Raw genomic sequence first — 15,699 nt, forward strand, 5'->3', positions numbered from 1 at the left:
CTTGATAAGTTCATAAAAAAATTTTTAATTTAGTGTTTTTTTTTGTTTGTTTAGACATTCACTCTAAACCCATTTGTCACAAGTTTTTCACATTTATTCTCCTTGCCTTTCTCCTGAGGACATTTGAATCTTCTATCCCTAGAGAAGCAAACCTTAAGCTGCAGACTGTAAAGGAAGGTTATTCTGAGAGAGGCTTTTACCAGACTTTCATGAGACATACTCCTATTTGCTGAAAAATAAGGTCCCCACTCAAAATCTCACACGTAAACCAAAGTGCAAAGACCCAAATGCCGTCAATGAAAGAAAAGAAAGTTATAGCTCAAGTTTTTATTTCTTATTCTTTCTTTCCTTTTTTTTAGATTTACATGTAGGCATTGGACTCATCTTGGACATTTTGGGAAGCATAATATTTGGATATTGGTGTGCAAAAATCATTCGGTGTATATTGGCTGATGTTTTTAGCAATATGCTGACTAATATAATTCTCTGCTTTTCAATGGTGTACATGACTTTCTATATTGGTAAGGCAGAAGTAAATACAAAAGTTACTGTCCTTAAAGTAAGCTTTATACATGTTTATTTTTTCCTGATCTTGAATCTAGTTGCTTCTCCTCCTTTTTGTGGTCCCACTGTGTGTCTTCTCATATTATCTGACTCACCTCTAGCTCTTTCCTAGTCTTTCTCAATATCCTTTTTACTTCAACTCCATGTCCAATTTCCTTGCACTGTTCTCTGTGATTACTCTCTTATTCTTTTTGAACTCTTCCTTTAACTTTGTACATAGTCACTGGTATTCCCCAGGCAGAGGAATCAACACTGAACTCTCTGCTATAATCCTGAGAACAAACCATCTGCAAACTGAGAAGGCTGGGAGAGATGCTCCTGAGGCTTTTCTAGATCAACAGCCTTTAATTCAATGGATGCCAAATTGAGGAGACTATAGACATGGCAGCCTTCACTTAGGCTAGGAGTCGGGAAAGGAGAGGTATAGTTATTGTTGAAAGAGAAGCAGGAGAGTGAAATAATCACAGGAGTAAGAATGCCCAGCACTGGCTGACCTTCAGCTAGTTTAGTCCAATGAAATGGAGATTTAAGTGTTTACTGGCCTGACTGAGGCGCCCGGTCCCTAAGAGACATAACTGTGGTCAAACTGTCAAATTCCACTTTTGCTGTCATCTCACACAGTGAAGAAACTTCAGTTCTTGAAAGACCTCAGGTATCAAGAGGTTAATTACTTCTCTTTCACCTCCAGTTACCTAAAAGCGCTGCTTCTTCTACAGATTAATTGCCACCTGAGGGTTACTCACTCCCCTGAATCAGAAAAATTATAGAAAGCATTCGCTGAAGGCTCATTTCCTTCAAATTTCTTCATTTTCCCCCTCTCCTGTGCTGTTTTTTATAGATGCCTTAAATGTTTGAAGAAAAAAATTTAATTTAGTCTATCTTTCTACTAGACTGTGAGTTCCTTGAAGTAGAGGCTCTTAGTCATCTTTTTATTTATTCTCTTTTCTGTGTTTGGAGCTTGCCATATGCCTGATAGTAATTCAACACATGTTGGTTGAATAAACTGCTACTAGTCCTAGAAGAGCTTTGGAGTTAGGCAGACTTGAGTTCAAATCTCAGCTCTGCAATTTATTAGCTTGGTGACCCTGGAAAATTACTTAACCTCTCTACGATTCACTTTCCTTAGCTTTAAAAGTGGTATGATAGGCTGGGCGCAGTGGCTCACACCTGTAATCCCAGCACTTTTGGAGGCTGAGGCAGGTGGATCACTTGAGGCCAGGAGTTTGAGACCAGCCTGGCCAATATAGTGAAACCCTGTCTCCACTAAAAGTACAAGCAATTAGCCAGGTGTGGTGGCACACACCTGTAATTCCAGCCACTGGGGAGGCTAAGGCACAAGAAACCCTTGTGCTTGGGAGGCAGAGGTTGCAGTGAGCCAAGATCATGCCATTGGACTTCAGCCTGGGCAACAGAGTGAGACTCTGTCTCAAAAAAAAAAAAAAAAAAAAAAAAAGTGTTATATCACCTAATGTATTAAGGGTATTGCAGGCATTAATGAGATAATCTGTCATATGACTCCTGCTGGTGTGCTGATAGCTCTTGCTGGCTTGCCAGAGCTGATTATGCTCTTCTCTTTCAAACTCTGTTCAAGTGACATTATGTTGAGAGCTCGAAATTGGCCACAGTGAAAGTCTTTACACCACAGAAATTGGAAGACACTGCTTCACTGCAACTCAGAGTTCCCTCTACTGCCCCAACCTTGAACTGGGTTTTAAAAAGTTTTTTCCCCTTACTGCCTGTATGATTGCAGAAAAGAGCTGACTTTAATCATTTACCAGCACATCACTGCGTTCAAGGTAGGGCAGTCAATAGATACGAGTTCCTATTCCCTTTTCCTTCTAAAAAATGGAGGTGCTTCCAGTCAATGTGTGGCATCATCCTAACCAGATGTATATGAATTGAGGGCACGCAGGTAGAATGGGGTTCCCTAGAGTCTTTTAGCATTATTGCCACATTAGAAGACTCCCATTTCTGACATACAACTTTTCAAGTTGGAATAGGGTTATTTGGTTAAGCAGTATGAATTCCTTATGCTCATTCAGGTATCCAGCCAAAAAGCTGATCAATTCAGCTCAACCCCAATTCAATTCAAATCAAATGTTTACCAAAAATATATTTAAGCATTGTGAAGTCTGATTATTTTGTGCTAACTAAACGGCGTAATAAGACTTTGAAGCTGATTTATATGAAGGCGTATAAGTCACATAGCTGTGGAGTAAAAGATCCTTAAACAATTGAGACACTTGTGGTTTAGATTTTAGGAGGTGGAGATCATGGAGAACTGAGCCAGGACCGTGGTTCTAGTTTAAGCTTTACCCTCAGTTCCTTCACCTATAAAATGGGGAGACTGAGTTAGGCAGCGATGGGGTGGTAAATTGGCTCTCTGGGAAGAGAAAAAGCCCCTATTTGTAGTGCTTGTCAATTTTCATGGGATAAATACATCTACTGTGGCTGATTTCAAGGATAGCTTTGGGTAGCAACCTGCTCACAAAGTTACTAAAAAATTAACAATTAACTTTCCTGAGCAGGTACCAGGTCTCTAAGAATCAGCCTTAAAGAGAATGATGATTTTCTCTAGAAATTATGCCTTTAAAATTGTAGCAGTCCGGGCGCGGTGGCTCACGCCTGTAATCCCAGCACTTTGGGAGGCCGAGGCGGGCGGATCACAAGGTCAGGAGATGGAGACCATGGTGAAACTCCGTCTCTACTAAAAATAGAAAAAATTAGCCGGGCGCAGTGGCGGGCGCCTGTAGTCCCAGCTATTCGGGAGGTTGAGGCAGGAGAATGGCGTGAACCCGGGAGGCGGAGCTTGCAGTGAGCCGAGATTGCGCCACTGCACTCCAGCCTGGGCGACAGAGCAAGACTCCGTCTCAAAAAAAAAATAAATAAAATAAAATAAAGATTGTAGCAGTCAGCAGCAGAGAGGAAGTATCTGTCTTTTGGTTGCATTTGATCAAGTAAGACTTACTGCAGAGTGTAGATGAACAATAGAAGGTAGGAATTTAGCATTAACCATTCAGGCTTAAATACATCCCAGAGTCAGCACTGTGTATGCTATATATACTGATTTCAGCCAATAATTCTTTGTAGCTTCAAGGCAGCGCTGTACCACTGCTCAGAATGAAAGCTTGCTAGGTAGCCTCCTGTTTTAGGTTGAACTGTGTCCCCCCAAAAGACGCTGAAGTCCTACATTCCAATACCTGTAAAGGTGACTTTATTTGGAAATAGGGCCTTTGTAGATGACCAAGTTAAGATGCAGTCATTAGGGTGGGTCCTAATCCAGTATGACTGTATCCTTATAAAAAGGGGAGATTTGGACACAGCGACAGACACACAAAGAGGGAAGATTATGTGAAGACACAGAGAGAATACCAGCTATAAGCCAAGGAATGCCTGAAACTACCAGAAGCTAGGAGAGAGGCCTGGGGCAGAATCTCCATCACAGCCCTCAGAGGAACCAACCCTGCTGGTCTTGGACTTCTAGCTCGGGAACTGTGAGACAATACATTTCTGTAGCTGAAGCCCCCCAGTTTGTGCTATGCAATTATGGCGGTCCCAGGAAACCAATACACCTCCCTCCTCTATTACACTTTCCTGTGCTTCAGGAACTAAAAAACAACCTCAGGCAGTCCTTTACTCATACTTAGTAAGTTCCTGAAAGCAAAGTCAGAAAAAGGCAGTGTTACAAGGAGATGTTCCATAGCCAGAAAGCTGAAATGTAGATAAAATTCTCACTTGTACATTCTCTAATGTTACATTTCTTTCACGTTGTTTAATTTTGTTCTTTTCCCTGACTAATGAACATACCATCAACTGGCTTAAGTCCAGAGAGCATCAGATTGAGGTTGGAGAGTCACCTCTTTGAGTGTTGATGTATAATTCATGAAAGAACACGGGTTCTATAAAAGTGTAGGCTAGAGGCATTCCACGAGGGATTCCTCCATCCTAGCAAGGAGGAATATTTTATCAAGTGACGGTGTTTAGAATTTTGGAGGGGATGGAGATAATAAAAAGTAGAAGGAGTTTTTGTCATCTTTATAATTGTTTTAAAAGTCTACAAACAATGCATCCCCTTGTTGCCTGTAACTGGGGCTTATTAATTCCATTGTCCCTTCTTTGTAAAATAGTGATTATAGAGAATTGGAAATTGAAAGATAGTTTCCCTGTCATCACAGTTTGTGGCACTCCTGGTTTTATTGTCATTGGTTATTTAAAGTAAATTCAGTTAAATAAGTAGATAAAAAGAAGTCTAAAGTGAACTTGTGATTAGATAAACCAAAAGAATAGTAAACTCCTCTTTAAATTAATAAACAATATTTACTAAGCAATAAAGTAGATAAAAACAATTAACAGCATGATAGTATTATCACTTATTCATTGCTTTAAAAGTGTGGTAAGCATTTTCGTGTTTTCTAATTTAATTTTCACAACTATGAGTCATAACTTTTTTACATTTATTTTATAGTTACAGGGCCACTAATGGAGGAAGGTGAGGTCACGTTCCAAAAGCAACCAGCTCTGCTTTGCCCCAAAGCTCTTCCAATCCTATCTTTCATGTTCTTTGTCTTCCTTTCTGTCTGACGGTTTTAGTGTTCTATTTGAAGACTCTGCAGCCTAAGACTGCAGAGTATTTATGGTATTCAAATATCCTTCAGGTTGGGTTTCCTGCCTCAGACTATTAATACATTTACACATTTGTTTAGAGCCCAGCAAATTACAAGTTTAATTAGGGAGGTCTATATCTGCAAAAGAAAAGCAGATGTAAGGAACTGGAGTCATCAGAAGTACTGAGCTTGGCTCACAACTCCCAGCACATGTAGTGCAGTATTTCTGAGATGCTTAAAGGACACCCTGAGGGCTGTTGACCTTACTTTTCCATTAGCCTATCCTCAGTGATGGTCTCCAGTAGGACTTGGCAAACTGTGACTCTTGGGCCAAATCTGCGTGTTAGCTAAAAATGGTTTTTACATTTTAAAATGGCGTAAAAGAATATTTTGTGGCATATGAAAATTACGTGAAATTCAGACTTCAGTGTCTATAAACCAAATTTCACTGGACACATTCGTTTACATATTATCTATGGCTGCTTTTGTACTACAACAGCTGAGTTGAGCGATTGTAATAGAGGCTGTATGCATCACAAACACTAAATATTTACTATCTGACCCTTTATAGAAAAAGTTTGCCAGTCCTGGGTTTACTGGATTAGGTCAATCCCTTGAAGCAATTTTCTAAGAACTGCTACTTCTCTTAAGATTCCCACCAATTCTTTATTCAAGATAAAGTATCTCAGTGTACAGATATGAATACAATGCATTTGATTCATTTGTTTCTTTTTTTCCCCAGTGGAACTTTTAGGAATGTCAGGCACTCTTGCCTTAGTCGCTGTAGGACTGAATTTAGATTCTTTAACCTTTAAACCGAAGATAGAATTTGTAATTACTAAGTAAGTTTCCTATCATGCCCTTTGATGGATCTCATAGCAGTTTAGTGCATAAGAGGTCTCGCCTTCATGGACACTAGTAAAACTCTTTTTCCATAACCTTTTTTTATCTTGAAAATTTTATTTTTGTTATCAGTTATATTTGAAAATAATTTAAGGTGCCAACAATTATCAGCATTAATTGATACTCCTGTTATGAATAAAGTGTCAGTGGCTCAGAAACGATGGTGTTTTTGTTGCATGTAACCTGATAAAAATTTACTTTGAACCATGGAGATTTAAAAAGATACATTTTTCCTTTGTTTCCTTCATAATGTGCGTAAATAACAGTATATTAATGTGGGAAGAGCTGGAAAAGAAGAGTAGCAGAAAAATGTAACATCAACAAAACTCTTACCTACCCTTTACTCCTGGTAATAAATGCATCTATGGATAGAGGGAAAATCATTTGCCTGTCTGTGCAAAGAAATGTCAGCCTTTCCCTGAAAGACTATGATAAATTAGAGAATTGGTTCAGAAATTATTGAATACCAAATCATCGTCTAATATAGAAATTCCCACATCAGATGAAAACAAATGTCGAACTGAGAAAAATAAGCCATAATCCTGAGTTTTCCCATGAAAATTAATTTATTTAATATAAGGACTATGCATTACTGTGAAATTATGTCCGTCCTACTTTTTTGTTGTTTATAATGTCCTTTCTTTTATGACATTCCAATGATAGAAGATGGTATTTTCTTTTCTATTTGGCAAAATGAAAAAACATGGGCGGCCGGGCACGGTGGCTCACGCCTGTAATCCCAGCACTTTGAGAGGCCAAGGCGGGCGGATCAAGAGGTCAGGAGATCCAGACCATCCTGGCTAACATGGTGAAACCCCGTCTCTACTAAAAATACAGAAAAAATTAGCCGGGCGTGGTGGCGGGCGCCTGTAGTCCCAGCTACTTGGGAGGCTGAGGCGGGAGAATGGCAGGAACCCAGAGGCGGAGCTTGCAGTGAGCCAAGTTCGCGCCACTGCACTCCAGCCTGGGCAACAGAGCGAGACTCCGTCTCAGAAAACAAAAACAAACAAACAAACAAACAAACAAAAAACATGGGCACCTAAAACTATTCCAGTTTTGTGTGTATGTGAATGAAACATTGCAGTGTTTTTAAATCCAGAAGCTTGGGAATAACCAGTTCATAGAACATCTACTTGGTGTAATGCTCAATGTAGACAGTTTCCCGAGCTCAGTGGCGCTGTCTGTTGACATCATTATAAATTACTTTTTATTCACTCAATTGTTTATTTTTTCACCCATTCCACCAATCCTTTCTTAATGTCTGCTGTGGTCTGGATATTGCATCTTAGGTGTGGGGCTACAAAAATAAGTCCCTTCTCAGAGGTGCTCATGGTTAAGTGGCAGACATGTTTTTATAAGAAAGTAACAATATGTGTGAATAATTACGTATTTATTCAAGTTCTACTGTATACATAATGCATTTTTTAGGTCCTGTAGAGAGATTTGAAAAAAAATTTTTTTGAGACAGGATCTTGCTTTTCCTCCCAGGCTGAGGGGCAATGGCGCTATCAAAGCTTACTACAGCCTCCACCTCCAGGGCTCAAGCGTTCCTCCCACCTCAGCCTCTCAAGTAGCTGGGACTACAGGCATGCACCAGGATACCCGGCTAATTTTTTGTATTTTTCGTAGAGGTGGAGTTTCACCATGTTTCCCAGGCTGGTCTCGAACTCCTGGGCTCAAGCAATCTGTCCTCCTTAGCCTCCCAAAGTGTTGGGATTACATGCATGAGCCACTGTACCCACATGACATTTTTTTTAAAGTATTTAACTCAGGCCGGGTGTGGTGGCTCCCGCCTGAAATCCCAGCACTTTGGGAGGCTGAGGCGGGCAGATCACGAGGTCAGGAGATCAAGACCACCCTGGCTAACACAGTGAAACCCTGTCTCTACTAAAAATACAAAACATTAGCTGGGTGTGGTGGCGGGTGCCTGTAGTCCCAGCTACTAGGGAGTCTGAGGCAGGAGAATGGTGTGAACCCGGGAGGTGGAGCTTGCAGTGAGCCAAGATCGAGCCACTGCACTCCAGCCTGGGCAACAGAGCAAGACTCTATCTCAAAAAAGAAAAAAAAAAAAAAAGTTTTTAACTCAGTCAGTTATTCCATGACTTCCGAATTTTTTGAAAACTATGCACTGGGGTTTGAGGTCCCCCCTCTTCCCTGTAGGGGTTCAGAATCAATTGAATCAAGAGATAGAAATCACTTGAAGAATGAAATTATCTCCTTGATTGGGGTACTGCTGTGTGTATCAAAGAACATGGTTTATGTCTGCAGCTAAAACGAGGCTTCCTTTTGCTTCTTTCCGAGCATAAATTTTGAGATCCACCTGTAAGGAGACTGGTTTGTGACACACTTACCCAGTCAGCTGAAAGGGAAAGTCTCAAGAGAGAGAATCTAGAGGAGGCAGGCCTTGAGATCTGCTTGTGGAAGTCATACTTGGCTCTGACCCAGGCATGCTACCACATGGAACCATATAGAACAGAACGTGTATTCTACTGAGGCCTCAGCCCCCTGCCCTAACCCATGTGCTTTGGTCTACTCAGTAAGAATCTCTGGGGGTGGTTCTGTCAATTTATAGAATTCAATCTGGGTGATTGTAATGCTTTCTTCTGCTTAAAAACTACATTAGTACAGACAGCACCGTAGGAATTCAGAGCAGGACTACTTCCACCTAGGGTGCTTAAGATGCTTTCATGGACAACATGAGATTAGAGTTAGCCTTACAAGACTTTTAGGAATGCAGTAGACAGGAAAGCAGACAGGGGAGACTTTCAAAGTAAATAGAAGAGTACGTGTGGGTCACAGAGGGAGAGGTTGTGCAGAGAGCATTGAGATGATCCTGTTAGCTATTGCAAAGTTAAAGTTACTGAGGTACCTCCTGGTAGCAACTGCAACTCTGGGTTTAGCAGCAGCAGGCCCAACAGTTGACATGCTCTCACTGAATCCCAGAGAAACTGATAAACCATCACCTTGGGGGGAGGTCCTCATTGTTCTGCCTTGCTCTTATTATTCTACTGTGAGAAGCAGCCCATGGGTATTGGTGTGATGAAGGTAATGAAAAATATGGAACTGGGTGTGTTTAGATCCAACAAAATTCTTTTAAGTGTTGACTATAACAGAGATGAAGGCAAGGGCCTCTGCTAAGACATCATGGAAGATATAAGATACATGTTTTATGTGAAAAGGAAATATATTTTTAAGATGATTGCTTAAAATTTCATTTCTATTTCATTCATCCTAGGTTCTTAAGAATTTTTTCATGTGTATATGAACATTTAATATACACTTTCTTTGGCATTGTGATTGGATGTGGAGAACTCGACCATTATGAACTTTACACTATAACTTTCATAGTCATTTTATTTACAACAGTGAATTTGGTAAGGTAAGAATAATATTTTAAAGTTTGTTTACTGACTTAGATTCTCAAGGCCAGAATTAGAATTACAAAGCAGTGACATACAGCAAAAAGGACTCTGGACATGGAGCCAGGAAACCTGCATTGTTGTCAAGGCCTTGACAATAGCTTGCTGTGCAACTTGGGGTGTTTATTTTTCAAGATTTTATCCATAAAATGAGAGGGATTGGCATCACCCAGAAGCTAGAAATGCAAATTCATGGGCCCATCTCAACCTATTGAATTGAATCTCTAAATATGAGATCCAGGAAACAGTTTCAACATGCTCTTCAGGTGGTTTGTATGCATGTTAAAGTTGAGCATCACTGGACCAGATTAATTGCTCTTAACATTTTTGTGGAATTTCATCATAATTTATTATCATCAATAGCTATGAGAAAGCCACTATCATGCTATATACCAATAGCTATGATAATGCATTTACCAGGTACCGTATGCCATTAGTATGAATATAACCTTGTGATGTATGTGCTATTGCATCACCTCACAGATGAAGCCCAGAGAATGTAAAAACCTGCCTAGAGTCACTCAACTCATAAGAGCAAAGTTGGGATTTAAACCTGACTCCATGAGCATCCTTATTCAAGAATGCCATTGCCCACTGATGGTAGTTGTGTCTTCCATAAGAATTTATGACAATGTTTCCAAAAACACTGTCATTTTCACTCAGGATGGTGACCAAGGTAGCTTGTCTTATAGTATATTCCCATGGAAACTTGAGTCTGCTGACTCAAGGCACTGCATGCAACCCAGATTGTCACTCTCACACAGAAGGCTATGTATACAGCCCTGAGTCCCAACCCATCCCCCAGCCCATCAGAGTGGGGCCTAAATTGGTGCCTGCCTGCTGTTCCCATGCAGCTTTGAAATCAGTAGCCATCTTATCGTCTTTTCTCTGGCTCTCTGTCTGGACTCTGAAAAAATAGGTTTTAAGTTAGTCATTGCTCCCTAGTATAATTTAGGTGTTTATGTTTATTTCTGGGTCCAAATTCCATCTCCCACACTTGTTAGCTTTGTGACGATGTATGTGACTTTGGGTCATTACTTAATCTAAGTTTCAATTACTTATCTGTAGAATGGGCACAATAATAGATCATCTCAGAGGGCTGCTGTGAGGACTCAATGAGGTAATGCAAGTACGAGAATTTAGCACCATGCCTGGCACATAGTAAATGCTCAGTGAAGTGAGTTTTTGCCATGATTGTGGCTATTCTTATTTTCTCAGGATAAGAGACAACTTTTGAAGCTTCAAAATAATGAAAGGATTCTCCAAAGAAATTATCAGTAGGTTTTAAAACAAAACATTATTAATAAAATTAAAACATGAAAACACACCACCACTGCATTTGTTAATTCTTTCAGCAGATATGTATCAAGCCCCTGCTAAATGTCAGGCATTGCTCCAGGCACTTAGGACACCTCAATGGATGAAATAGTCCAAAAACATGAAAATTTCTGCCATCGTGGAGTTTACAGTGTAACTGAGGTTTTCAGGAAAAAACCCAAAATCATGTTAAATAATGAATATAATATATTAGAAAATAATAAAGACTATGAAAATAAATAAAGCACGGTGAGGAAGGAAGTTGGTTGTGCCAGCACTAGATGGCAAGCTGCAATACAAACCCGGTGGGCAGGGTAGGCCTCAATGAGAAAGTGACATTTGAGTAAAGATATGAAAGAGGTGAGGGAGCCAGGCAGATACAAGAGGAAAGACTCATAATTGTATATGCCCTAAGGGAGGGGCCAGCCTGGTATGTGCAATAAACAGCAGGGAGGCCTTGGTCACTGAAACAGAGAGGGGAGAGCAGGAGATGAAGATAGAGAGGTAAGTATGAAAAAAAGTAAGAGAAAGAACCCATATATGAATGCCTTTGTGAGTTAAGAAAACACCTGGGAGGATGTACATCAGCCCCTTAAGAGTGGTTACTTTCATTTGGGGAATGGGATTTGTGAAGGGGGACAAAGTCAGGGCATTTTAGCTTTTAAAATGTTTACTGAGGATGGAGCAAGATGGCAGAATAGAAGGCTCCACTGATCATCCCTCTCACCCCCCAGCAGGAACACCACGTTTTAACAACTATCCGCACACAAAAAAGCACCTTCATAAGAACCAAAAATCAAGTGAGTGATCACAGTACCTACTTTAAAATTCATATTGCAGAAAGAGGCACTAAAGAGGTAGGAAAAACAGTCATGGATTGCTGACACCACCCCTCCCCTGTCCTCCCCCGACAAAGCAGCTGTGTGGTGCAGAGAGAGAATCTGTGCACTTGGAGAAGGCAGACCACAGCAACTGCGGGAGTTTGCATTGAACCTAGTGCTGCCCTGTAACAGTGGAAAGCAAAACTGTGCTGAACTCAGCCAGCACCTGCCCACAGAAGGAATATTTAGACCAGTCCTAGCCGAGGGCAAGTGCCCATTCCAGTGGGAGGAACTTAAGTTTCTCGGCAAGCTTGCCACTGTGGGCTAAAGTGCTCTGGGATACTAAGTGAACTTGGAAGGCAGTCTAGGATACAAGGACTGCAATTCTTAGGCAAGTCCTGATGCTGTTCTGGCTCAGAGTCAGTGGACCGGGGCAGTGCGTGACCTAGTGAGACAGCAGACAGGGTGGCTGGGGGAATATTTGTGCCACCCGTCCCACAACCTCAGGCAGCGCAGCTCAGAACAATGAAAGTGACTCCTTCCTTCTGCTTGAGGAGAGGAGAGAGAAGAGTAAAGAGAACTTCGTCCTGCATCTTGGATACCAGCTCAACCACAGCAGAATAGGGCACTGGGCAGAGTTGTGAGGCCCCCAGTTCAGGCTCTAGTTCCCGGACAACATTTCTAGACACACTCTGGGTCAGAAGAGAAACTGCTATCTTGAAGGGAAGGACCCAGACCTGGCAGGATTCATCACTTGCTGACTAAAGAGCCCTCGGGCCTTGAGTAAATACAGCAATACACAGGTAGTATGCTGTGGGCCTTGGGGAGACTCAGATGTGCTGGCTTCAGGTACCAGCTTGGCCACAGTGGGGTAGAGCACCAAGTAGGCTTTTGGGGTCCCCAAGATCAGGCTTAGGCTCTTGGACAGCATTCTTGAACTTGCCCTGAGCGAGAGGGGAGACCTCTGCTCTGAAGGGTGGGTCTCAGGCCTGGCAGCATTCATTACAAGCTGGCTGAAGAGCCCTTGGGCCTTAAGTGGACATGGGTGGTGGTGTGGCAGAAATCCCAGGGGACTGGTGGTAGTGGTGGCCATGGGGAAAGGCTTTCCTGCCTGTGGAAAAAGGAGGAAAGAGCGGGAAGAACTTTGTCTTGTGGTTTGAATACCAGCTTAATCACAATAGAATAGAACACCAGGCAGATTTCTAAGGCTTTTCACACTATTTTTTATTTTTTATTTCTTTTTGAGACAGGGTCTTGCCATGTTGCCCAGGCTGGTCTTGAACTCCTGGGCTCAAGCAGTTCTCCTGAATTGCTTGAGAAGAAAGAATTAGAAAGACCCAGAATAACCAAAGATATCCTGAGCAAAATCAATCAATCAATCAATCAATCAATAAACTGGAGAAATCACATTACTTGACTTCAAATTATACTGCAGAGCTATAGTAATGAAAGCAGCATTGGAATGGCATAAAAACAGACAGATAGACCAATGGAACAGAAAAGAGAACTCAGAAATAAATCCATATGTCTATAGTGAACTCTTTTTTGACAAAGGTGATAAGAATGTATATTGGAGAAAGAACAGTCTCTTCAATAAATAGTGCTGGGAAAACTGGATATCCATATGCAAGGGAATGAAACTAGGCCCCTGACTCTCATCATAGGCAAAAATCAAATTAAAATGGATTAAATATGTAAATCTAAGACTGTAACCTATGAAACTACTGCAAGAAAACATTGGGGAAACCCTCTAGGACACTGGGCAGGGCATAGATTTCTTGAGGAATAATCCACAAGCACAGGCAATCAAAGAAAAAAATGGACAAATGAGATAACATAAAGTTAAAAAGCTTCTGTATAGTAAAGGAAACAATCAACAAATTGAAGAGACAACCCACAGAATGGGAGGAAACCACCCACCTGTGCAGTGGTGTGTGCCTGTAGTCCCAGCTACTTGGGGGCTAAGGCAGGAGAATCACTTGAAAAACCCAGGAGGCAGAGGTTGCAGTGAACTGAGATCGCACCACTGCACTCCAACCTGGGCAACAGAGTGAGACTTTGTCTCAAAAAAAAAAAAAAAGAAAAAAGAAAGAAAGAAAGGAAAAGAAAAAAATAAAGACAAAAAGAAAACTACCCATCTGATGAGAGTTTCATAACCAGAATATATAAGGAGTTCAAACAAGTCAATAGGAAAAAATCTAAAAATCTGATTAAAAATTGGGCAAAAGATCTGAGTAGACATTTCTCTAAAGAAGACATACAGATGGCAAACAGATATATGAAAACATGCCCAACATCATTGATCATCAGGGAAATGCAACTCAAAACTACAACAAGATATCATCTCATCCCAGTTAAAATGGCTTATATCCAAAAGACAGGCAATAACAAATCCTGGTAAGGATGTGGGGAAAAGGGAACTCTCATACACTGTTGGTGGGAATGTAAATTACTACAACCACTACAAAGAATATTTTGGAGGTTCCTCGAAAAACTAAACACAGAGTTATATGATTCAGCAATCACATTGCTGCATATATACTCCAAATAAAGGAAATCAGTATATCAAAGAGGTATCTGCACTCCCATGTTTATTGCAGCACTATTCACGATAACCAAGATTTGGAAGCAACCTAAGTGTCCATTAACAGATGAATGGGTAAAGAAAATGTGGTACATATACACAATGGAATACTATTTAGTCATAAAAAGGAAAGAGATCCTGTCATTTGCAACAATATGGAAGGAACTGGAGGTCATTATGTTAAGTGAAATAAGCCAGGCACAGAAAGACAAATTTCACATGTTTTCACTTATTCGTGGGATGTAAAAGTTAAAACAATTGAACTCATGGGGGTAGAGAGTTCATAGGGGGTTACCAGAGGCTGGGAAGGGTAGTAGGGGGATAAGGGGGGAAAGTAAGGATGGTTAACAGGTATGAAAAATAGAAGGAATAAGTAAGACCTAGTATTTGATGGCACAACAGGGTGACTATAGTTGATAATAATTTAATTGTACAATTAAAAATAACTAAGAGAGTCTAATTGGATTATCTGTAACAAAGGATAAATGCTTGAGGGCATGGATACCACATTTAGCATGATGTCATTATTATGCATTGCATGCCCTGTATCAAATATCTCATGCACCCCATAAATACACACACCTACTCTGTACCCACAAAAATTGAAAATTAAAAAATTTTTCATATACTTTTTTACTATTTAAGATTTTTTTTCAGTATTCATGTATTGTTTTATCATTTAAAACCAAGATAAAGTAACTAGATTGGCCTTGCCTTCTCTTCCCGGTTCTTCCTGGAGTTGGGAAAAGCTGGGTTGAGGGGGCATTTAAAAAATAATAAACATTATGGAGGATATGACAAGTTCATAAAAGAAGAAATATTAATGGCTAAAACATGTTGAAGTTTTAAACCCACTAGAAATTTTTAAACATAAAATGAAAAGTGGTAAAATCAGTGGTTCCTAAAATTCATGCATTCAGCCCTGTGAGAGTGTGATAAAGACCCTGTGAAAAACACTGGCCCTGCCCCCCTCATCAGCCAGCTCAAAGGACCCTCTGCTGCTTGCTCTCTTCACTCCAAACACGTGTGACAAAGTTCCTCAGATACTTGTTCCTTCAGGTCCTTCCATAGCTGTCCTCTGGCTGTCCTTCATCCTGGCCCCTGGTACCTTCAGATTACAGGACAAACTATCCTTCCTCAGGGAAAGCCTCCATGCTTCTGGTCCCTGCTGTCCACCTCCACCAGGGGAGGCACTGCTCTCCCACACTCTTTGTCACTGTGTAGTTCTCCTTTTAGCACTCCCTGCAAGTATTATAGAACACTTACTTGTATAGTTAATGATTTAATGTTTGTATTCCACTTGTAAGAATGTGATTTAAAATGTGGAGTGGACAATGTGCTCATCAAATTATATATGCTAAATATGTGCAGATTTCTGTATACCAATGAAGCTGTTAAAATTTTTAAAAAATCTGGATGATGATTTTTTTCAAAGTGTTTTCATTGTAGTCGTATTCACAGAGATGAAAAGTTAGAAAGAATCCAAA

The 15,699-nt window shown here is 40.6% G+C and overlaps 1 protein-coding gene across 4 annotated transcripts in view; it reads left to right on the forward strand.

Moving 5' to 3' along the window:
- Positions 1–15,699, forward strand: part of SLC9C2 (solute carrier family 9 member C2 (putative)) — a 97,008-nt gene that overhangs the window by 19,065 nt on the left and 62,244 nt on the right. For all 4 annotated transcript variants that reach the window (XM_021930419.2, XM_009194432.4, XM_021930423.2 and 1 more), the window contains 3 exons: positions 360–521; positions 5,911–6,010; positions 9,307–9,450. In XM_021930419.2, the coding sequence (XP_021786111.1) occupies positions 360–521; positions 5,911–6,010; positions 9,307–9,450 (406 nt within the window). The remainder of the gene's footprint in view (positions 1–359; positions 522–5,910; positions 6,011–9,306; positions 9,451–15,699) is intronic.

This window comes from Papio anubis, chromosome 1 (assembly GCF_008728515.1).
Source record: "Papio anubis isolate 15944 chromosome 1, Panubis1.0, whole genome shotgun sequence".
NCBI lineage: Eukaryota > Metazoa > Chordata > Mammalia > Primates > Cercopithecidae > Papio > Papio anubis.